Genomic DNA, 23,753 nt, shown 5'->3' with positions numbered 1-23,753 from the left:
ATTGCGAACCTGGTTACTACAGTAGTCCATCGTGTTGCCGCTAGGTAGCGGTAAATCTCCACGGTATCGAGCGATCCATTGAATTTTGGCAGTCGGCGTTAGAAACAGTTTTGACAACTTTCTAAGTGCAATAAAAAACAAATTAAGGCGTGAATTAGCAAGAAAAAATTATTAGTATGACCGCTAATCTGTGCAGAATTGCAAGGTAAGTTTTGTTTTTTAGTTTAGCAATGTTTTAATTCTTGTAAGCAATAATTTTTAAACGTTCCCGATATGGTACGCCATGCGTTTACGTCCATATTAATGTTTCTAGGGAAGGGAGATACTTTTGCACTTTTCAAGGGCTTTATGAAGTTAACATAAGATTCAATTTACCCTAATCTGTAGAAATTATTTTATGTTGTTTTATGATGCAGCTCCTTTATTGACAACCGTATTTTCAAGGCATAAAGTTCAAATTTGCACTTTTTTTTGGTGTTGATCTGTCTCCAAGATTATGTGTTTAATGTTTATCTTACTTTAATTTTATTGTATAAATCTATATTTCCTTCCTCTGTAACATACGAGCACAGAATATAGTGTCTTACAGCTATGTTTTATTATTTGAATATTTAATTTAGCCTGGCAGCTTGAACATGTCATGCACACTTAAAAGTCTTTGCTGCGGTGGCGTCGTTGATCGGGTCGCCACCTTCCCGAATAAAGGTTGAGGGAGGCGATGGCTGAGATACGCGTCATACTCGTGAACGGGTGCCGTCTGTGAAGACCGGTCTGTTTAAGCTTACTGGGGCTGTTATAACTTAGTAACTTTAATTCTAATTTTTATTAAATTAGGACACTTTGTTCGGTTGTCGTTTGTTTCCTTTCTTTTAGTGAATATTTTAAATATATGATTTTGACTCATGGAGACCATATACATCTCTAAGGAGAATTAGATTAAGTAGATATACATTTTATTTTTAGTTGTGACATTTAGAGTCAATTGCACCTCTAAAGTAATTTTAGACTTTTTTTTTTTGTATTTGTACTTTTTATATTAAAATTTAGTGTAGTTCTTGGTTGTAATTCGACATTTAGAGACCTTCTATATCTCTAATTAATTGTATAGAGTTAACTTTAGTTAGAACTTAGAATTAGTATATAATAGTATCAATTGTAATTTCAACTCAATTTTAAATATTTTTTTAAATACCTATGTACATGTGACGTGTAAAAGTGCCCCTGTGGCCTATTTGCTGAATAAATTATTTTGATTTTGATTTTGATTATAGCTGACAAGCAAAAAAAACCAAATGTAGCGATTCTCCCCCTAAGGATGTAAGGATAGACGGAATTGACCATTTTCCGGTATGGAACGATAAATGTCAACGCTGTAAATATCCTGACTGTCATGGAAAAACCTTTGTGGGCTGTGAAAAATGCAGGGTGGAACTCTGCCTAAACAAGAATAAGAATTGTTTCCGGGAATTTCATAAGTAACGCTATAATTTGATTGTTTTAAAACGAAGATTCGATTTTATTTTATTTTAATACTTTTTTTATCAAAGTAACCTAAATGCATGACGTTCCACATGTGGCACGAGATTAAAATTTGATTTTTTTGTGAAAAGTATTGGTTTTTTATTTTTTTTATTATTTTTCCCTATGTACCTACATCGATATTTATCACATATAAATTATTTTCCCAAAAAAAAAAATTCATGCATTGTAGGGCTAAATTTAACACAATCACGCTGTACCAAATTCACTTTACAGTTTTTCAATGTATAAAAATATATAAATTGGAATTAGATTTTATGAATGGAAAATGCTGGTAGATTTTTCTTTTCAAGACGATTCAAAAAAGTATAGATGTATAGAAAAAAATATTTATTGGCGCACAGTAGGTAAAAAATGCAGCTAATAGTAGTTGGTGTATAAATTGGTGCGATATTACATGAAATAAAACTATGGAAACGGATTAAATCGCGTGTAATGAATTTAAAATTCATCCCGACGTTTCGAACTCTTTACAGCGTTCGTGGTCAACGGGTGACCGGGATGAATTTTAAATTCATTATGACGCGATTTAATCCGTTTCCATAGTTTTATTTCATGAGTAGTAGGTAAATAAATAGGCTAATAATATAGGTCTTTATAGCTACCTTGCAAAAAAAGTACCTATTACAATTGCTAAAGCAGACACTGTTCTACCCAAGAGGAAACTTCGCGGAAACGTGAAGGTCAGATAACAGTTTTATAGGTCACGTGACTTTGAATAAAAATATTACAATGCAAAGTTTATTTATGGGTGATTTTTTTTTGTCACTCGCTTTTATATTTAGTAACTGTTGCCTGGCTTATTTCTTAATTGGTTTTTAAATTAACTAAACACAGTACGATTGTGTCGTAACTTATGGCAGTTTCGGCAATACAATATTTGGTCAACAAACCACTATCTACCAAAATGTACGGAATAAATCAGAAAACTAACTGAGTTACGAATTTTCACCTGGCTGACAAAACTGGCTCGTCTACTCAGTGTTTATAACTTTTTGATAACCAATATGATATGGACTATAGGCATTTATCTACTTTACACAAGGTTCATAATGACAGGTCAAAATTACACCAGCGGGCGCAGCACACTGTGATAAACTTTATCGCATCAGTGCGTCTCTATCGCACTTATGAATAGTGCGAAAAGGACGGCCTGACGTGATAATGTTTAACTAGCCGCCCGCAGATACTATGAAGCTGCGTCACTTGGAACTATTGTAAATTGTTACTTAATTTCAGAATAATATTAAAAGCTTAACCCCTTATTCATAAACGTACTCTAAAATTATCAAGCCGATGAAGTTAATTAAAACCGAAATAAATTACACATATGAAAGAAAAAGTGACCAAGTCCTCTGGTGCCTGAGGCTGGACAAGTTGAAATATTTTCAATAGATTATAATTTAACTTGTGTTCATTAGAACCGATGAAGTTAGTTTGTCCCTTTCCGACGTATTGGTGTGATAGAAAAGGACAAACGAACTTTATCTCCTTGATAACGTTAGAGTACGTTTATGAATAAGAAGGTTAGAGTATAAAGTAAATACTTACCACCCCTTACTTCGCAGACCAGAACTAAGGCTGAGCCCTCTTCTAAAGGTCCTACGACCCCTGATACGTCTGCCCCCGATTTGTCGTACAACAGCATCTGGTGTGGAGGCACTGCAACAAATTTTATATTTAGTATATTTATTCATCACCATCAATGGCGTCTAACATCAATAATATGATGGGTTAAGCAGCGTCCATTAGATTGCGGCACTTCCGCAAATGGCTAGTGAGCCCAATGCGAGAGCGGCAATTGCGACCAAAAGCTGGCAGGAGAATGTGACCGTGTCCAGTGACAAAGGTTGGTTAGCGAGCTGGTGTCTTAATTCTCGCCTAGAGTGAAGAAGGTACTTATTTATTAATAAATGGCGAAATTAATAAGAACGGCAGTGTACTAGAAAAATGGACTTCTGATAAACGTAGAGATCGCACATACGCTCCTAGCACGGTCATGGTATGGTACGGTCTAGTGGACAAAGACCTTAATTATGCAAACAAATTAATTTAATAATTAACATTTAATCTACAAATATACATGTACATAAACTCACGCATGTATTCCCAAAAGGGGTAAGCAATATTACCTTTGCAAAGGTGGGGCTACCAAAATGTCCAAAATTGTTACCAATTTATTTTGGTCTGACGCTACGCTTCTTGTTGATAATTACGTCTTAACTTAACACAAAATGTTGATAAGGTAAAGCGGGGCAATTTTGACTGGGGGTTTACATTATTAATTAGAGTGTGCACTGGTTATATATGGTAGGCGTGTTCAGTGGATACATGTGGAACTCAACTTAATAGTGTAATACACGCGCATACTACCAATTTCGTCGAAAACTACACGGTCGTGTAGATCAGAGATCATTAGGTCTATCAACACCATCTACGGTGAAATGATGAAAGAGCTTATACGCTATCTGGACACATATATGGAACTACAGTAAATGATGTAAAATATGGAGATATTTCGATTAAGGTTACAATTGCCCCACAGTTACTATTACCCCGACACCTTATTTTGATCAATCCGTCTTTTTATCCAGCGTCTTTATAATCTTAAAATATGAATTAACTTCATAAATGATAAGAATGATTTCATTGTTTGTCATAATTTATATCGGTCCCTGATAACGAACAAACATTTTGATCTTTTGAAAGCTAATTTTCTTTTCCTATTAACCTGCCTCCTGCAGATTTTATCTGTCATCGAGGTTGGCGTCTTTTTATCAGCAAATGGAGTTAAGTGGCACAGAGCATCGAATAACAGTAGAAACACTAGTACTACAATGGAAATTAGGTAAAATTGAGAAATAATTGTAAAGACTTGACTTAATAAAGTAAACTTAAACTTGACTTTTGATTATTTTCATTAAACAATTGACGTTTTGGTGAAGATACATACATACAATCACGCCTGTATCCCATGAAGGGGTGGACAGAGCACATGAAACTACTCAAGTTTCAGTCCCACTTTTGGCAAATAAGGGGTTGGCAGAAAACGAAACAGTGACATTGCAGTGACAGGTTGCCAGCCTCTCGCCTACGCCACAATTTAACCCATATCCCACAGTCGCCTTCTACGACACCCACGGGAAGAAAGGGGGTGGTGAAATTCTTAACCCGTCACCACACGGGCAAGAAGATAAGTTAAATAATAAGTATTACTTATTGTATATCTATGCTACAGTCAGACTAAGATAAGGTTAGGCAACTAAGTCAACGATTTTGAAATTCCCGCCAGCACAAGGGATAAGTAAATGTCATAACATATGATTAAATTTCTAGTTTGTCGTTAATAGTTATTTGTTATACAAGGGGGCAAAGTTGTATTTTAACGCCGAGTGTGGAATTGAAAAACGAGTAAGTGAAGGGATTCTATAGTTGAGTCGAGAATAGAATCCAGAACTTGCGAGTTTTTAAACACACGAGAAGTAAAATACATTTGCACCCGAGTGTAACACAAAACTTTTCTCCTCACTATAGCGAAGAAACTAAAATGCAAAAAATGTGTTTATCACTGCCTCCAGTAGTTCCACAGGTGGTAAATCATCTTTATTACTAGATTCACCTACCTTTATTAATTTTAAAGCAGTTAATTTGACTTTATTCAAGGTCAAATTACTTTACCCACTAGTGGATAAAATGCGTTTTTACCCGCTGGTATTAAAGGACAAAACACGTGTTTCCGAGCTAGTGAGGGGAAAAAATAATAACATGCTTCCCATTTAGCTTCAAATGACGCTACCAGACACGTAAACATGAATATTCTTCAATGTTTTTAGAAGTCAAAAATAGTGTAAGCAATCAAGTGCCCAGACAAAACTGTGGCTGCCTTATTTTTATTTGTTAATAAATATAATCAGGGAGTTAACTTACGTGTCAGCGTGATAAATACAGTCATAACCGTCTCCTTATCAGTGACATCTATCGAGTAAACTAAAAAGAGTCCGTGCTCGTTAAGGGGATCTAATGCCTTCCAAAATGAATCAAACACTAAAAAACTCCAAGTACGCTCCTTTATGCTTACCTACGTCCTGCCATCTAGTGGCATAAATCCAAAAATAGATTCATTACATTGCGCATCGCGCCAATATAACGACCGATGCTAGACTTCTATAGTTTTCACCCTTGCTCGCTATTCCAAATGAGTTGTCCCTTTTAAAAGGTCTTATTTTTATTCAGACTTCATAGAGATATACGTCCTTTAAAAAATTATTTCCTCAAATGTTTCCTCCACTATCAGACGTACTGTTCCCATCTCCGGCCGGACTCGGCCCCGACAGCTCATAATTAAAATGTCTACGAACCGTCATTAGCCAGAGCCGCATTTCACTCGTAATGACTAAATTGATTCCCTGTCGCCGCTTCATAAAATTTTCATCAAGATAAAAGTTTCGCGGTTTATTTGACGTTTTATTTATTTGGCTGTGGACAGGTTTGGGATAAATAAAAATGGAAACCTAGATGTTTTTTTGTGGATGACATGACATAGTATCAAATACATTACAAACAAGTTACACATTTCTAGTGATTAGTCTAGGGACATTTTTGTATCTTTTATTAGGTATATTAACTATAAAAGGTTGATATTTTTGAACCTATACATATTTTAGGTTGTAGGGTATCGTGTTGAAACGTTTGAAACGTCTATTATACTGTGAAGCGCTTCGATCGAAGAGATACAGATTTAATAAACTTAAAACAACAATGAAATAATGGAACTATTATGACCACAAACATTATAATAAAACTATTTTTTTTTAATACTGATTATTTGATAAAAAGCTTTAAAATGATTTGTAAATCAATAAAAATCTTAAATCACTTCATTTAATTGACCAATCCGCAGTTTTCAAACTCATAAAATATTGAACAAACGCAACTCAAGTGTCAGAACACTCGAAGCGTACCTAATTCAACTTTGTCCACCAAAGTATTCTATAAACTTCCAACATGAATTGATTTTACTTTGATTAATTTGAAAACTTCGCTGTATGTACTAACATCCACGCTTTGATTGGTAACTGAAATTGAGCGAACAAGTGAGCTGATAGTTTCATGAGAAAGTTTCTGCTTAAGAAATGTTTCTGCTTAAGCACATTATATTTTAACTTCTGTAGCAGAAACGTACACAGCTTAGGCTTAGAATAAATTTAAAAGTGGAAAATGTCAATTAAAAGCTCTGGATACGCTATTAGTATTAGCAAAGACCTATATAACTTCGTATAGACCGATAAAGTCTAAGAAAAAAACGTACCCCAAAACCATACAGAAAAATGTATGTTGAGCTAGATGGCGCTAATATTAATATTTGACATTAACTTTTAAAACATATCAAGCTAAGAATATGGGCCAAATTGTCAAAACTGAGGTTCAAAAGTTTTAAGCCTGTGTCGAGAGATGGCAGTCTATGCACTGTGATTACACATTTTACTTTAACAGTAACTCTCTTTAATACTCGATCCTCTTTGGTAGTAGGTATTGTAATAGCTTAATATATTAAGGCCCACTTGCACCAACCACTTAACTCAGGGTTAGTGGGCTTCACTGTCAAATTCCATATAAAATAGTGGGTTAACCCTCCATTTTCGTTGGTGCAAGTCCTAAGGCGGTTAGATTTCTATTAAAACTTTTATTAAGTCTTTACACACTATTGCTAAAGTCTGTTCGGAAAAAGAAGAATCGTGGAATGTATTGATCCCGTACCTTTCACGTCTATAGATATGGAATGTATTGGACCCCATTTCCGAACAGACTACATAAATGTCTAGTAATTTTATTTCGTTATATGTTAGTTGCGCTGGAGCAACCAATGGACAACTTCAATGCAACGTAAAAAGAAACCAACGCGCGTAGTAAAAGTATGAGCTATAAGCGCTCCTCAATAAGCCCGGTACTAGCAGCCCGCCTTAGTGCGTTTTCACATTATCTGATCCGATATCGGAAGTAGGACCGATATCCCGTACATTTAAGGCGCCGTCTTGGATTTTTGCCTTTGATATCCTTCCGACATCCGATATCGGATCGGATAATGTGAAAACGCACTCGCTTCGCTCGTTTCATTTGCTCGTTTTTCAATTCCACACTCGGCGTTAAAATACAACTTTGCCCCCTTGTATAACAAATAACTATTAATACAAAAAATCTATAAATGTTGTTTTGTTTGTCAAATGGTACAGAAGACCATCATTTGTTGTGCCAAATTCGATATGAGTCTAGTAACCTATTGTGTCTCTGCAATGTCACAATGAGGAGGCACACTCAAAGGTATGACAGATGGCGCCACCTTATTAGTCCATGGCACAGATAAAGAAATTCATACGTGAAAGCGAGAAGATATATTTTTCTCTCTCTCACATATGAATGACAGTGACATGCAGACTAGATACTTGCACAGGCGCCACCTGGTGGGATAAAATGTCAGTGTGCCTCCTCATTTCAATTTTCATTTTGTCGTGGCAAGTAAGAAGGTTGAGCATAGAGATATCGTCACTACTTTTTAAAAATCTCGTATCTCACGCTGTTCCTCAAAGTTAAAACGCATTAAGTCTATAAGCATTCCATACATATTTACTACAATTTTCTTTTCATTGACAGACGAAGATACAAGTTTTTTTAAAAGTAGTGACGATATTATCTTTGCAATTGATAGCTAGCGGGGTTGTAGACTGTAATGGATAACGTGAAATGATGATAACACGTAATAGAAGCACTTATTTTAATTATTGGTAAACAAACATAAGCTTATTTACAGTTTCGTGACAGAAGGCAGACTGAAGACTGATTAATCATATTTCAAAACATGAGAACAGTTTTCGAAAGTGACATTATTTTAAACTAATACTTACTATAAAGAGGTCGCGCACCAGCCAGTCGCCAACAGCAATATTTTTAATTAAGTAAAGTAAGCGTATTTTCGTACCAAGAGTAGATAAACTTACACATTTCGGTTTCTTTAAACCCTGATTGCTAATTGTCGGATAGGTGGGACTCCCCTCTGCTACAGCACTGGACAAAACTCCACGTTGTAGAAAAATTAATAAATATCTAGGTTTAATAATTAGTCTGTAATTCCACTAACACTATTTTATAAGTTAAATGTACATGTTACTAACAGCTATGGATTTTTATCCGAAATAAAATTGTTTTATTTTTTATTTATTTTATAAGAGTGGTAGTGAACGTCAGCAATTGCATGTCCTCTCCATACCCCTTATGCTACTATAGGCGTGAGTATATGTATGTATGTATAGTTAAAAAAATCATAGTGTTAAATTACAGTAACAATTTTCCTTACTAAATAAATAACATTTTATGGCTGACATTTCTTAGGACATTTTTATCTTATCTTAACTGAACATATTGTTTAGTTTTAATTCAGTGCCTAACTTTAATCTTCAGTTTTAGATTTCATAGGACATTTTTATCTTACCTTATAGATTAAGCTTTAATTAAGTAACTTAAATTCTCAGTCTTACACTGATTAGGACTTTTGTCTTACATTAAAATTTAGTTTTTAGTACATGTGTTTTTCAGTATCAGTGACTAGTGAAGATAATTATTTTGTATCTTAATTTTATTAACAATACAAAATAATAAGACTAACAAAATTGACTGTTGTTTGGTATGGAAATCAGTATACATTACAGTTTCTCTGAATAGTTAGACACGGATAGGATACCCAAAGAAGTAGTACCAAATGCTCTAGCTATAATCTAGAGCATGTGGTTCTACTCTTCTTCCAGTTTGAAGGTATCCTTGTTTGCTTTTCAGTCATCATAGGCATATGCCGAGATTGCCGAGCCACTTTGCTGATGAAGTCTAATTGAAAAAGATGCATGTGCAATCTCAATCTTCATCTCTTTATCTCTTGGAGCCAGTTCACCCTCAGAAACATCTTCTTTATCACAGCTGACGGTGTTTAGCTCTAATACAATCTTATTCTATCTGATAACTTCTGATATATATCTTCTTCTTTCCTCTATTCCAGTCTTTTAAGCCTGAAAATCGGAATTAAAATGTAATCAACTTTTATGTAAAATAAAAAATCTTACATTATTGAGGCCGGTTGTACTCGTCCGAGAACATAAATTACTTGTTTAAATACGCTAGTACTCACACGAGTACATAAACTTCAGAGCCATATAAAACCAAAGTTTTTTAACTATATGGATGAAATCTACTTACTGACATATGAAATACATTATATATTTATTAATTAAAACCAAACAAAAATATATAATTAGACTTTCAGTTAGATAAATTCGGATTTACTTACCGCGGGACACCGTGTAGCCGGTAGTGACAGATGTCAAAGCCGCACTGATCGCTGATTGGCCATCTGAGGCTAGGTGTCTGTTTTATTTGGTTGACAGTTTCGTTCGGTAACGTTCTATGCCTACAAACTTGTTATTCTGCTTTGACATTTCACAGGAGATTTTTTTTGATCTTATGTCCTCAAGTGAGGACCGGGGGATCCAGGAGGATAAAGAGACCAGGCCCCGTAGCCGAATGGCATTTCTCCGACGCCAAACGAAAGCGATACGCCGCTGGCTCTGTCGCGCCAATACGCAAGCGCGATAGAGATTGATATCTACTAGCGCTTCGTTTCGTGAGCGTTTCGTGAGCGATTGTGCCATTCGGCTAGCCACCCAGGCCCCGTAGCCGAATGGCATTTCTCCGACGCCAAACGAAAGCGATACGCCGCTGGCTCTGTCGCGCCAATACGCAAGCGCGATAGAGATATATCTACTAGCGCTTCGTTTCGTGAGCGTTTCGTGAGCGATTGTGCCATTCGGCTAGCCACCCTGGTATATTTTAAAATTAAGCTTACCTATGACAGTGAGTCGTATCTGAAAATTTCTGGTCGGGGAGTTCTTGAAGTCGACGCGGCAGCGATAGGTGCCTTCGTCATCTAGAAATAAAAATCATAAATTAGTTTATACAAGTAAAAATCAACGCTTACGCCGTGGCTTGCGTGGGCGACGGTCGCGCGATGGTCGCGCGACGGCGATGCGACGCATACGAAATCAAACCTTATCGATGTGGAAGTATGAGACGCGACGGCGACGGTCGCGCGACCGTCGCCCACGCAAGACACAGCGTTAGCGATACGGCTTTCTTCTTTTTGTAAAAAAATTGTAAATGCCAAATATCGCGTTGCATATGCGTTGCGTTGCGTATGTACTTACCGACATAATTATTAATTACTCATGTGGCGTGAACAGATGTACTGTAGGTAGTGTGTATCTAGAAGGTATATACATATATATATATTTTTTTTTTAGATAAAATGGAGCGCATCGCCTACAAATAGTTTTACAGTTTGGGGAAACTTTAATGATATGCATGTATGCACATTGTAGTTGTAGGGCAAACAACATATTCCAAGTCTAAAACAGAGCTCAATGTGAACTATTTAGTATCTAGAGGTACTTTAAAGAAAAATACAGCTAAAAAAATCCAAGTCGCTACTACGCTAAATCGCTAAGGGCCATTTGCACCAACGAAAATGGAGGGTTAACCCGAGGGTCAACCCACCATTTTATATGGAATTTGACAGTTAACGGCCCACTAACCCTGAGTTAAGTGGTTGGTGCAAGTGGGTCTAATAGGCTGATTTTAGTGTCACTCGGACCGACCGCGCGGAGAGATCTGAACCAGACTAATAGGTGTGTATTAACTTCTGGGAGCATTTTAGAGAAGTGGCCAGCCCTCGCGGACGACAACATCGTCTTGACCGACGACCGGTCTGGCGCAGTCGGTAGTGACCCTGCCTGCTACGCCGCGGTCCCGGGTTCGAAGGGCATTTATTTGTGTGACGAGCACAGATATTTGTTCCTGAGTCATGGATGTCTTCTATGTATATAAGTATTAAGCTTCTGTACCGTTATTTGAAGCCTATTTAATATATTGAGAGACAGCGATACTGCTTGTAGATGCGTAGCGGTTCACAGCAGGTACCTACAGCTGAACACCTGTAAACAACTTGCAACTCCAGTTTTACGATTCAGATTTCCCCTTCCACCAGGCGACCCGTGCCGTAGGGACGGCAACGATGTTTCATCATTGGCGTTCTGTTTGTCGGAACGTTCGGTTCACTACAAAAAATTCTTAGAATCTTTAATTCTTGGAATTTTTTGTAAGTTTAATCAAAAATATCGTTTTAGAAAACGGTTTTACCGTTCGTTTACTATTATAAATTAAATGTTTTAGAAGCTGAGCACCTGATCGATTCACTTTGAGCGCAGCGTGTCGCGTAAGTAAGCGATTTTTTATTTCTTTTTCAGTTATTTTTTTCAGTGAATCGATTCGTCTTAAGCACGGAACAGGTCAAGAAAGTAAAAATTGAAAAATGATCTCCTTGTCCTCTTTGAGACTAAAACAGTCCTAATTAAAGTCGTAATTGACGCGATTAGTGTTTGTTTTGCCTTGCGGCCGAAGATGAGCCTGTGCTGTGACCTGATAATTTCCGTGCGTGCCCATTGTGGTAGGTACTGTGCTGCGGGATAAAATTCCTTTACAATCTCTTTAAATAGATCGATATTCTGTAACGGAATTCAGAAATAGATCAAAAGTCGAAAGTTAAAGCCTATAGCTGCCGGACTTGGCAAGGGCGTCAATAAATATTTATTGATTCTAAGTATCATGTTGGCTTTTATATCCGATCCCTGTGTGCCTTAAAATCGACTTTCCGCTCTAAAGAAAGGTAACTAACAAACGTCTTTGGGGAACATGTTTGTGTAATCCGAAAAATGTTCCGTAAATAAATATGGGCAATTTTAAATGCACAGTACGGTATCGTCAGGGATACCTCTGAAAAATGTAGTTTGGTAATGTTCTTATGCCTTAATCAAATCTAAGCCGCTTGCCAGTGGAAGTAAAGGATTACAAAGTGAAACTCAGGTATGTGGAGAGTTGTATTAATTACCAAATATAAGTTCCGGTTAAAGATAATTGAGAAAATCCGCATACGAGAGAGTCACTCTTTAATCCTTAACTATAATAATAGCGTTTAATAACGCAAGGCGAGCGTATTTGATTAATTTGATTACTTGGTTACTACTTTCACTAGCTTACTAAAAACTTCTTACCTGCGCAAGGTGTGAAGAAATTTACAACCAGTATGTTTTTATTTTGTGTATAGTCCGCTTAAGGATATTAAAGGCTAGTATAATAATTATTATTCTGTGGAAGCAGGCATTAGTGGAAAAAATATCAAGTGTTAAGACGGTGTAAAAGCACTAGTCTAACACAGTAGGCAGTGACCCTGTCTGCAGAGCCTATGGTTCTGGGTTCGAATCCCAGTATGGGAATATGTTTGTGTGATGCACACAAATAGCGGGACGTAGTTGAACGAAAGAGAGCCATCCTCTTAAAATAGCCTTTTATTTGAATGGCTTTTCCCTTTTTACGTTGAGATTATATTTAAATAATTATGTTTATATGAATTGGATCTTTTTCCTTTTACTACGTCCATTTTTTCCCGAGTTACGGTTGAGTTATTATGTATTTAAGTATACATATGTCTATAATAAGAGTAATATGTCGCCTTGCTACCATAGTACAAGCCTTCCTCAGTTTTTGGCAAAATAGATTCCCCAATGTCTATTTATTTTGGTACCGATAATAAATTTCCCGCTTATTAAGGCTTATGTGTATTACTATTTATCTAGATAAAAACCAGCCGTCTGCGCAAGACGTGCATCTTCCCATTTTCATATTTCCTGCCTGCGCAAGGTGTGTGAATAATATGATTGTTAAGACAGCTGAAAATTTTGCAGTCTGCGCAAGGCTTGCAATTTTCGTGACTCAATTTTCTGCCTGCGCAAGGCGATTAAATATTTTATTTAGCCTGCTGAAAACCTGCCGCCTTCGCAAGGCGCGTGTTTACATATCCTGCGTCACAAGCAGATCAAGCAGATGTGGTATAATAGGTATAATACAATTAGCATGGTTCTAAAGCGGTTTTTGTCGGCCTACGCAAGGCGTTTTGAAACTTACGTGTGATGGAGGAAACAACACAATATGATAACTCCTCCTAAGCTTAGTACCAAGTGCTTACTTTGTTAATTACAAAGTCATTTTGACAGGGGTTATATATTTCTACTGCGGAATCACTTCCCAGTAATCATTAAATAGTCTCGAGAAGACTTGTCAAAGCGGACCCCAGGCCTTCACAGGCCGGGGCCAATGCCGGGATAACGCAAGGAGGATGATGATGAGTCTGGTGAAGACTAAAAAGACTATCACAGTTATTGCTGGCGACTTGATAAACGTGGTTTCTTTTTTTGTGGAAACTTTTTCCACTATATAGTTATCTACTACATATTTTATCTTTGTCGCTAACGACGTTTGAAACACCTAGCTCACGCTGACGCGGAGTGAGTTGACACGATAATATTCAAAATTAACCACGGTTTTATCAGCCTACTTATTTAGGTTTTAAAGTGGGATTTGAGGTCATTTAATCATTTAAGTAAACCTGTTGATAGTGTTGATGCATATCAAGGCCGCAGTATGCTTTGGTTCAGGATATTAACCGTTTCCCAAACATCTTAAATGGGTTATTTATTCTATTATTTTAATCAAATAGTTATCTAGCCCGCTGGCCGCTCCGGTGCCACATGAGGCCAATAATCTAAAGATCAGATTGCTTTGGACTGTTTTAGGTCATTAATTTGTTCAGTTAAGCCCACGTGGGCTGAACACATTTTAAGGAATTGGCTATGTGGATGAAATAGCAAACATTTTTGCATAGTTTTTCGCTATGTAAGAATGCAGTTGTGATATGTTATTACATATTTTGAGGCTCCAGGAACGACCTGAACCAATGTTACAAAGAACCAGTACATTAAAATGTGTTCACATCCTCATAAAGTAGCACGGGGTGACTCGTCTACTCATTATTTAGTCCGAATGAAACAATACGTATTTAAATTATGAGTTTTAGGTTAAGATTACCGCCATAACACGTTTTTTAAAATAAAAGAGGGGAAAAGAACACCTACGTAAGAAGTGATGAAATGTACGGGTTAATAAACCCAACTACAAACTTAAAACGCTATCATATTACAGCTTTTAATCTGTTTTTTAAATAAAGTAACCTCTATGGTTAATAAATATATCACATTCATGGGGTATTCGGAAAACTATTTTTCATACCTAATCATTGTTTTTGGTAACAATATTTTGCAAGATAAGTACTTGATGTGGTTTCAAAATGATTTTAATACCTATATAAAGATGGACCGTCAAAACAATTTTAAAGCTATGCCGAAATAAGCCCATGACCCATGGGGTTTGATGAGTGTCTCAAAATTTTGTTTGGAGCTCAGATCTCGGAACTACAGATCTAGGTACCTTAACCTCAATATCATATTCTTCATTACAAAACCAGAAGGCTACGTCATGCCATATAATGGAATGATTATATATCTTTATGCATCCAACGAAAATCACGGGTCTTACCCGCATACATACGTATCCTTAAGGAGAAAAATATTTGATTGTAACATCTTGCGCTTTCATAAGTTGGTTACCCAAAACAAAAAGGCATTTATATACGAAGAAAATTCTATCATCAGCATTGGCTTAACATGTGTACAAATTACAAATAAAACGCTTCGCACATGTGCGTCTAGCCGCCTAGGCGTTGTTAGCCTATGCCAATCCTTGGCTTAACAGAAAGTACATACATATTGGGTAAATAACTAACAAAAAATATTAGGGAACTGGGAGAGAACTCTCCAGACAAAAAGTCTAAGGTTAAGTTGTAGCCTGTTAACCAAGGCAATTAAAAGTTGAACTGTTGTAGTACCACTACTACCAATTGCACAGGAGGTACTTTGTTTAGGACTGTATTCATACATGGATTCAATGACCTTAATACGTATACTCATAATGTATAACGAATGACTAAGTTATACTTATACAAAGCCTCAATAGTCTTGTTACTTGATATACTTACACTTCCTTCCTGGATGATAGATTCGTTTACCAAAAGAGTATCTTATGCTTAGGAGTTTTCAATGATGAAAAATTCACAAGTGTGCTTATCCTCAATATATGATAATAAGACTTTTTAGAATGATTAGATTATTTTTTTTAGCACTTACCAAACGTGCCCAGATTATTATTTCCGTTAATAAAATTGGAACCACGTTACACATGGGTTCAGTATGGGTTATACCCAAGAGGCCAAGAATATTTCCGGCATACTAGAATGCTCGGGAAAATTACTAAAATTAGATTTCATAAAACGAATTAAGTACATCACGAAAGAACCATGATTGTCGGAACATTAGTCATACCATGGGTATTAAGGTTTTCAATAGCTGCGCACATTAGTGTTATACACTTTTAAAGTTGTAGCCGATTGAGCGAAATTTTTCTTCGCGACCAAATTTTGCCATGTCATAGCCATAAGGCAGTAATTATAATATTCACTGCCTATTATGTAATGCTGTAATTGCCGGAAATAAATAGTGACTATTTGGATAAGGCATTAATGAATGGATCAGTTCCTTAACTGTTATCTATAATATCATATGTAATAATATCATGTCATGCAAATCAATATAACAATATAATGTACCTATGTCATGTCGATTATTCTATGATACTGAAAAGAGATAAACGAGTTGCGAGGAATTTGACACACAATCCAAAACTTAAGTTTTTCGCTTATACCCTAAAAGTAATGATACTGCAATAACCCTACTTACTGGCAATTGCAGAGTCGGGGTCAAAACATTAAAAACATACTAAGTGTATTAAATTGAATATTATAATGAAATAAACGTAAACATAAGTCATGACCTGACCTTGTTAGGGGGATGAAATAAAAAAGTAACAGGTTTTTCATAATTTATTTTAATATCATTATGGGTATATACATAATAGGTATATACATAAAATTTAAAAATGTTTCAAATTTTTCTTACCGACGAATAATAAGTTACAATAGAAAAATAGGTCACTGTGCACTTATCAATTCAGTCACTGCAGCTGCTGTCAGCTGCAATTCACATTCCTCCATATAGGTACACAAGGTATCTGATGTGTGAAGTGCACTTGAAGTTGTTATTTCCATTGGCGATTCAATTAATCACATTGGCGTTTCTTGACCACCAGGCGAATACAGACACGTCTCAATATATTAAATAGGCTTCAAATAACGGTACAGAAGCTTAATAGCAGCGTTTTACCTTACAATAAAACGCATATTAAGCGAAATACCTTATTTGAAGCCTATATTTTTAACTACGCCTGTGGCTACAACACTCAGTTGCAATAAACCAAGGCACATTTATTTTTCCATTTGAGGGTATTTGTTGTTCGCTGCTAGTAAACAACATTTTTAGACTATTCAGTTTCGAAGATACGTCTTTATTTCATTTCACATTTGAATTCATAAATGATGCAACCGTTTGGTAAGTGGTATATTGCAACTTCGGTTAAATTAATATTTTGAGAACCAATGATGAAACATCGTTGCCGTCCCTACGGCACGGGTCGCCTGGTGGAAGGGGAAATCTGAATCGTAAAACTGGAGTTGCAAGTTGTTTACAGGTGTTCAGCTGTAGGTACCTGCTGTGAACCGCTACGCATCTACAAGCAGTATCGCTGTCTCTCAATATATTAAATAGGCTTCAAATAAGGTATTTCGCTTAATATGCGTTTTATTGTAAGGTAAAACGCTGCTATTTATATTTGAAAAAAAAATGCTATTTCTACTCAGAATTACTAGCTTTTTCAATCCTAGTAGTTAAAAAAATTGTCCCATACGATTTTTTCTTATTTTGCTACCATTTTCCGTACATGTTGTATGGGGTAACAAAAGAGGAAAGTAACAAAAATGTATGGAAATTCTGGGACACTTTTTGTCTCCCAGTGAGATTGAAAGTATTCGTGATTCTGAGTAGGTACAATTGACCTAAAATTACCTAAAACAATCAAAAATTTTTTATTGGCAAAAAAAAAAAGAAATGCTCAGGCAGTGTTTTGTCCCTGCCGGTTAGTAAGGTTGCAAGAGAGGTCAATGTTTTACCTAACTGAACGGAGCTGAGCGTAAGCGCCGCCGGCCGCGCTACTGTGGCGAAATAAGCTCGCGGCCCGAAACTGTGCGGGTCCGACCATTGAAGAGCCTTGTTGAACGAACGACCGCGCACGTCGAAGCTGTAACAAACAAAAAGTTATATATAGTGGAGCTTATAAACTGAAATATAATTCAAGACAATACAATCCCATAAACCTATTAATCCTGTTAGAAATAATTCCTATAGTTTGTTAGATTCTGGATCCGGATTTAGAACATGAGACTTAGGGCCGGTTGCATCAAACCCTTTGATACCGTTAAAGCGTTCGCTAAATTGTATTGTATGGGAAGTTCCATAGACGTCTGCTGCGTGACGATGATGTGTCTGTCAAATGTAGTTGATGCAACTGGCCCTTAATTATGTAGTGATTCATGACGTAGTAGCCTAAATATTTTTTCCGATGTTTTTAAAGAAAAAAGGGCAAAAGTGAATTATAATGAAGAATTTAGATGAAGATACTGTTAAAACAAAGTTGGTTGACGCGACGCTAACGCGCCTAATGTGTAGCTGTTTTTGAAAATAAGCCTATCCTCTCGAACTGGGTTATCGAAATTTCTCTCGAATTCAACGAATCAATCAATCACTTTCTTGCTCAGCATAGCTCGTTATATCTTTCTCGAGAAAGCACACATTGCAAAATAAAATCCCGTCTTGCACGTATAACCGCGCAGCATCAGGAATTGTATCTATAGAGTTGTCTAGTGATGGGTACCTACACTTACCAAAGACATATCGTCACTACTTTTAAAAAAACTTGTATCTTCGTCTGTCAATAAAAAGAAAATTGTAGTAAGTATGTATGGAATGCATATAGACTTACTGCGTTTTAACTTTGAGGAGCAGCGTGAGATACGAGATTTTTTAAAAGTAGTGACGATATATAACTCCGTATAGACAGATAAAGTCTAAGAAGAAAACGTAACTCAGTACCATACAGAAAAAGGTACGGTGGCCTAGATGGCATTACACCTTTAGGGTACGCTCAGCTAGATGGCGCTAATATTAATATTTGACATCTTAAAACATATCAAGCTACGAATATGGGCCAAATTGTCAAAACTGAGGTTCAAAAGTTTTACGCCTGTGTCAAGGGATGGCAGTCTATGCACTGTGATTACACATTTTACTTCGACAGTAACTCTCTATAATACTCGATCCTCTTTGCACTTACACATACCCTGCAGGGATAGTATACATATGATTGCGAGATAGACTACCTACCTGTCCTTATGTCATTAATTTAAAAAAATATCTGGGCGACCGAGCTTCGCTCGGGTCTATTTTATATATCACGTCTTTAGATAAAAAAATCTCTACAAATACAAAAAAAAACTTAATTTCTGGCCGGGATTCGAAACCCTGACTTCTGCGATCTGCCTGCGAACATTAGACCAACCTCTTACGACTGAGCTACGCGGAGCCGATGCGCGGGCGGCAAAATTAACGACGGCTACGCTAGATCGCTTTTTCACCCCCGAAAACCCCCACATAACAAATTTCAGCAAAATCGTTAGAGATATATAAATAAATATACAAGAATTACTCGTTTAAAGGTATAAGATATGCGTGATCTGATGTGACGGCGAGAAACTGTCGCGCCAATCATGCGCTAACTTAAATGCTGCGTAGAAAAAAAAATCTATACTTATAACTTTGTATTACTATTTAGTCCGAAAGATGATAATTTCAACAAGAAAATTCAGTAAACTGGTATTTTGCAAGCACAGTCAACCAATTGGAACCCACTTTACAACCATGTCAAAATGACAAGCAGTAGGAGATTTCTTACAATCTGATTTATAACGTCACTATGACATAGTTCTACAGTGGTACAGGGTTCCGATTGGTTGACTGTACGTACATACAGTCATGGAAATGATGCGCGTATATAATTGCACAATAGCCCAATAGGAGCGTCCATCCACAAGTCTGTATGTGTTCAAAAACTTGCGACAAGCACATCCGCCATGATGTACAGCAGCAGCTGCAGAGAAATTAAGACCCCCCTTGCATGCAAATTTCTGCCTTATGATCAACTTCACGCAGTTCTTTTTATTGTGATTTTAATGGACAATTATTTCTTGGTACACTTGTTATCCTCATAGCTATTTTATAGATAAATTGGGTAGGTAAGTACCTATTTATCAACGACGAAGAATCGGCAAAAACCCTGATTTTCAATCATTGCAATATTGGTTTTCTTAGAATTAAAAGATTGTTCTGTATTTTCATTAACTTGTCTAAAGCAAATGACAATTCTAAGGAGTAATTTATTTTAGAAAATCCTAACACAATAAAGCGCAATTTGAAAAAGTAAGAAGCCTTTTTGTGTCACGCTTGCACGTAGCAGACTAAGATTTTAAGACTCGAGTCAGCATTAAAAATGTCAGTGTGGTAAAGCGTAGCAATATGTGCGCTCAACTGTATTGTCAGGGGATGAAAGTTTTACGCATTTAAGACTTCTTTTGTGCTCGTATATATGTTGGAAACTAGCGAAAGATGTTAGTCTTACTCTAATTTTCTTAAAGCGGGAGCTTTTTCGCGAGTAGTATCTTATCTTATACTTTTAAACGAGCAATTCTTGTATATTTATTTATTTATTCTTCGCTGAAATTTGTTATGTGGGGGTTTTCGGGGGTGAAAAATCAATCTAGCGTAGCCTTAGATCCCGGAAAACGCGAATTTTCGAGTTTTCATGAGTTTTTCTTTCGCGTTAGTAAACGTAAAATGGATGCTGATAAGCAATAATGTGTCAACCCACAAAAACTAAAAAAATGAGATTTTAATGCCATGTTATAGCTGGATTTTTAAACTTCTATTTGCAAAAATGACCTTTTCATTTTGAAAATTTTCACTATCCCAAAAGTAAAAAAATAGGTTAACACAAATCCTTTATCGTGTGTTGCCTGTTTTGCATTAATGTGTCAAGAACCTTAACTTATTATAGTAATTGGCAGAAGACATATTTAAATTACAATAATGTGTTAAGAGGGTTGACTCAACGATTTTTTTACACTTGACTCATTCTTGCAAACGCAAAAAATGACATAGTTACCCACTATGAGACTTGAATGATTATTGCAAAATGATATTTTATTCGTTGTTTTATGCTACGACCCGTGTTATAAAACATAAGTCATTATTGTTAAATTATATTCGGGTCATAAATTGTTCGTTTTTGGTGTAAGTACCATGACACTATATTGTAAAATATAACTGTTCATATTAATTTATGTTTGAATAAGTTATGACTTAGTCCATTAGTATATTTTTGCACATGAATGGTAAATTCAGTACGAAATTGAACATTTTAAGTCATGAATATACATATTCGTTATTATAATTTGCAAACATTTTTTACAAGTATGTTTTTATATAAAAATCTAATATAAGCTACTATTTTTTTATAATTACTAATTACATTAAGACGTGTTAATGTATGCATAAAAATATTGTTTGATTTTTGAATACTTACTGAATGGTAGTTTATTATTTTGTTAAAGATATTTTATGTTTTGTTCTTGTACAAGTCATGAGTTATTCATAATTTAAATGACTTAGTCTATTTCTTAGCGTAAAAAAATATTTTGTTGTATATTTTAGATAAGTAGTTTATTTTTTTTAAAGATGATTATTTGGTTTTTGTAACGATTTTTTGTTGAAAAAGCACAGATAATTTAAATATGTGTCTAGAAATGATCATTACTCTAATAGTTAATTTATAGTATTTTATTCAACAGGCGTTTAAAGGAGGTCAAGAAATATCAGTGGCGTACTTTCCACGAGTATTTTGGAGTCAGTTAAACACCATTGCATACAATACTTTTACAACGACCATGCATTTAGTTTTTAATAGTTTTTTTTAATAATTCTCGCGAAATTCACACTGTTTCCTGTATTGCAAAGGTTTGCACTGTCAGCTCAGCTGCCCAAAGCCTTCCCGCGCACACACGAGTATCGTTAATGCAATGCGTTGCCATGATTACAGAACCAAACAATGCGTTTTCAGTTTTTTCGATACGCACAATCCTGTAAATGACGAATACTACGTTCGGGAGTAGAAAAATCATTAAAAGGTTTGATTAATAAATAATGTATTGATTCCTACATACCTAATAACATAAGTGACCATGACTGATATGTTACTTAACACTTATAAAGTTAAAAATATGCACAGGTAGAGTATTTTACAACAACAATTTATGTGCTTTAACATGTTTATTTAAGACTCATAGATATTTTTAAACAATTAGCAAAAGTGGGTTAAGTATCATAACACAGTCTTGAAAAAGTTTGACGTCGTCGAACAATTCGCAATAAAAGAAAAGGGCATTATTTCGTCAAATTGAAGTTTGTTTTGAAATTAAGCTACAATAATCACTACTACTGAACGTATTATAGCTGAAAAACAAAACAATCTATATAAAAACATTTTTTTTTAAGAGAAACACAAAAAAATGAGAAAAAATCTTTAGACGCCATTTTCTCAAAATGGTTGGCGTGTGGGTTGACACATTGTTGCTTATCAGCATCCAAATATGGTCGTTAATTTCGCTGCGCGCGCATCGATTCCGCTTAGCTCAGCCTTCTGTTACAGATAGATCCCCACTGTCAGGGTTTCGAATCCCGTATATGTATAGTAGATTAAGTATACATTTTTATCTTTAGTTGTGACATTTAGAGTTATTAGCACCTCTAAAGTAATTTTACACTTTTATTTGTATTTGTACTTTTTATATTAAGTGTACTTTTTAGTTGTAATTCGACATTTAGAGAACTTAAACATCTCTAATTCATTGTAGTAAAATTAGTATTATCAACTGTAATAGTAGAATAAATTGTAGTAGTTGAATTAGTATTATCAACTGCAATAGTAGAATTAATTGTAGTAGTATAATTAGTATTATCAACTGTAATAGTAGAATTAATTGTAGTAGTAGAATTAGTATTATCAACTGTAATAGTATAATTAATTGTAGTAGTAGAATTAGTATTATCAATTCAATTTTAAATCGTTTCTAAATATGTACCTATATGACTTGTAAAAGTGCCCCTGTGGCCTATTTGAATAAATATATATATATTTTTTTTATATAATTTTAAACCTGCATGTTTCTTAATCTCCGGGTACAAACCACATATTTCTTCTTACCATTTTGAATACATTCTTTCATGATAATTTGAATTTGCATAAACCCACTATTACTATAGATACAGAGTACTAAAATCACATAAACCCACCTAACTCATCAAAGATCTTTATTTTATTTCTAACCCCCGACGCAAAAACGACGGGGTGTTATAAGTTTGACGTGTCTGTCTGTCTGTGTGTATGTTTGTCTCTCTGTCTGTCTGTCTGTTTGTCTGTCTGTCTGTGTGTGTGTCTGTCTGTGGCATCGTAGCTCCCGAACGGATGAACCGATTTAGATTTAGTTTTTTTTTTGTCTGAAAGCTGAGTTAGTCGGGAGTATTCTTAGCCATGTTTCATGAAAATCGGTCTACTATGTTGCAGTCGGGGTTTTTTTTTTAAAATTTTAATTTTGTGGTTAGGTTATTAAATCAGCAAGCTAATACCCCGTCTTTCAAAGCAAAGCATTTGAAAAGCTTGCGAGACAGAATATCGAAATAAGCCAAGAAATAAACAAATCGCTAAACCATAACGAGTCTAACCAGCCGGCGTAGCCGAAGTAACAATCGTTCGATTGAAATGCAGTCTGTCTCTGTCGCGCCATTACAGAAGAGCGATAGAGAGCTAGCTTACGAAGCGTAAGGTATTATGACGTTGTTTAGGTACCGGGATAATCCACTTAGCCTCGAAGTATTGTCTAACGAACGTCGAGTCAATGTCAATACCCTTTAAAGACTGCTTTCATCCCTTCAAAGGAAACTTCATATTTCGAAACATGCTGTTCTTTGAAAATATTGTTTTTACGGAAAGGTGTACTGTTTATGGATAAGAGGGGTCTCTGTTGAAGTGGGAACACGTGACTGGAGTATCTAAAAAGGTGTGTTTTCATTTGTCCCACCATAGAGGATTAGTAAGGGAAGAGTTGTAAATACATC

The 23,753-nt window shown here is 35.7% G+C and overlaps 1 protein-coding gene across 1 annotated transcript in view; it reads right to left on the bottom strand.

Annotated features, from left to right (window-relative positions):
* The window catches only part of LOC125232310 (hemicentin-2-like), a 340,497-nt gene that overhangs the window by 44,635 nt on the left and 272,109 nt on the right, over positions 1–23,753 (bottom strand). The window contains 3 exon segments of the mRNA XM_048137936.1: positions 3,091–3,201; positions 10,424–10,504; positions 17,642–17,769. Of these exon segments, the coding sequence (XP_047993893.1) occupies positions 3,091–3,201; positions 10,424–10,504; positions 17,642–17,769 (320 nt within the window).

Source organism: Leguminivora glycinivorella, chromosome 13, assembly GCF_023078275.1.
Source record: "Leguminivora glycinivorella isolate SPB_JAAS2020 chromosome 13, LegGlyc_1.1, whole genome shotgun sequence".
NCBI lineage: Eukaryota > Metazoa > Arthropoda > Insecta > Lepidoptera > Tortricidae > Leguminivora > Leguminivora glycinivorella.
The sequence above is the reverse complement of the archived record's forward strand: the minus strand, read 5'-3'. Positions and strand labels throughout refer to the sequence as shown.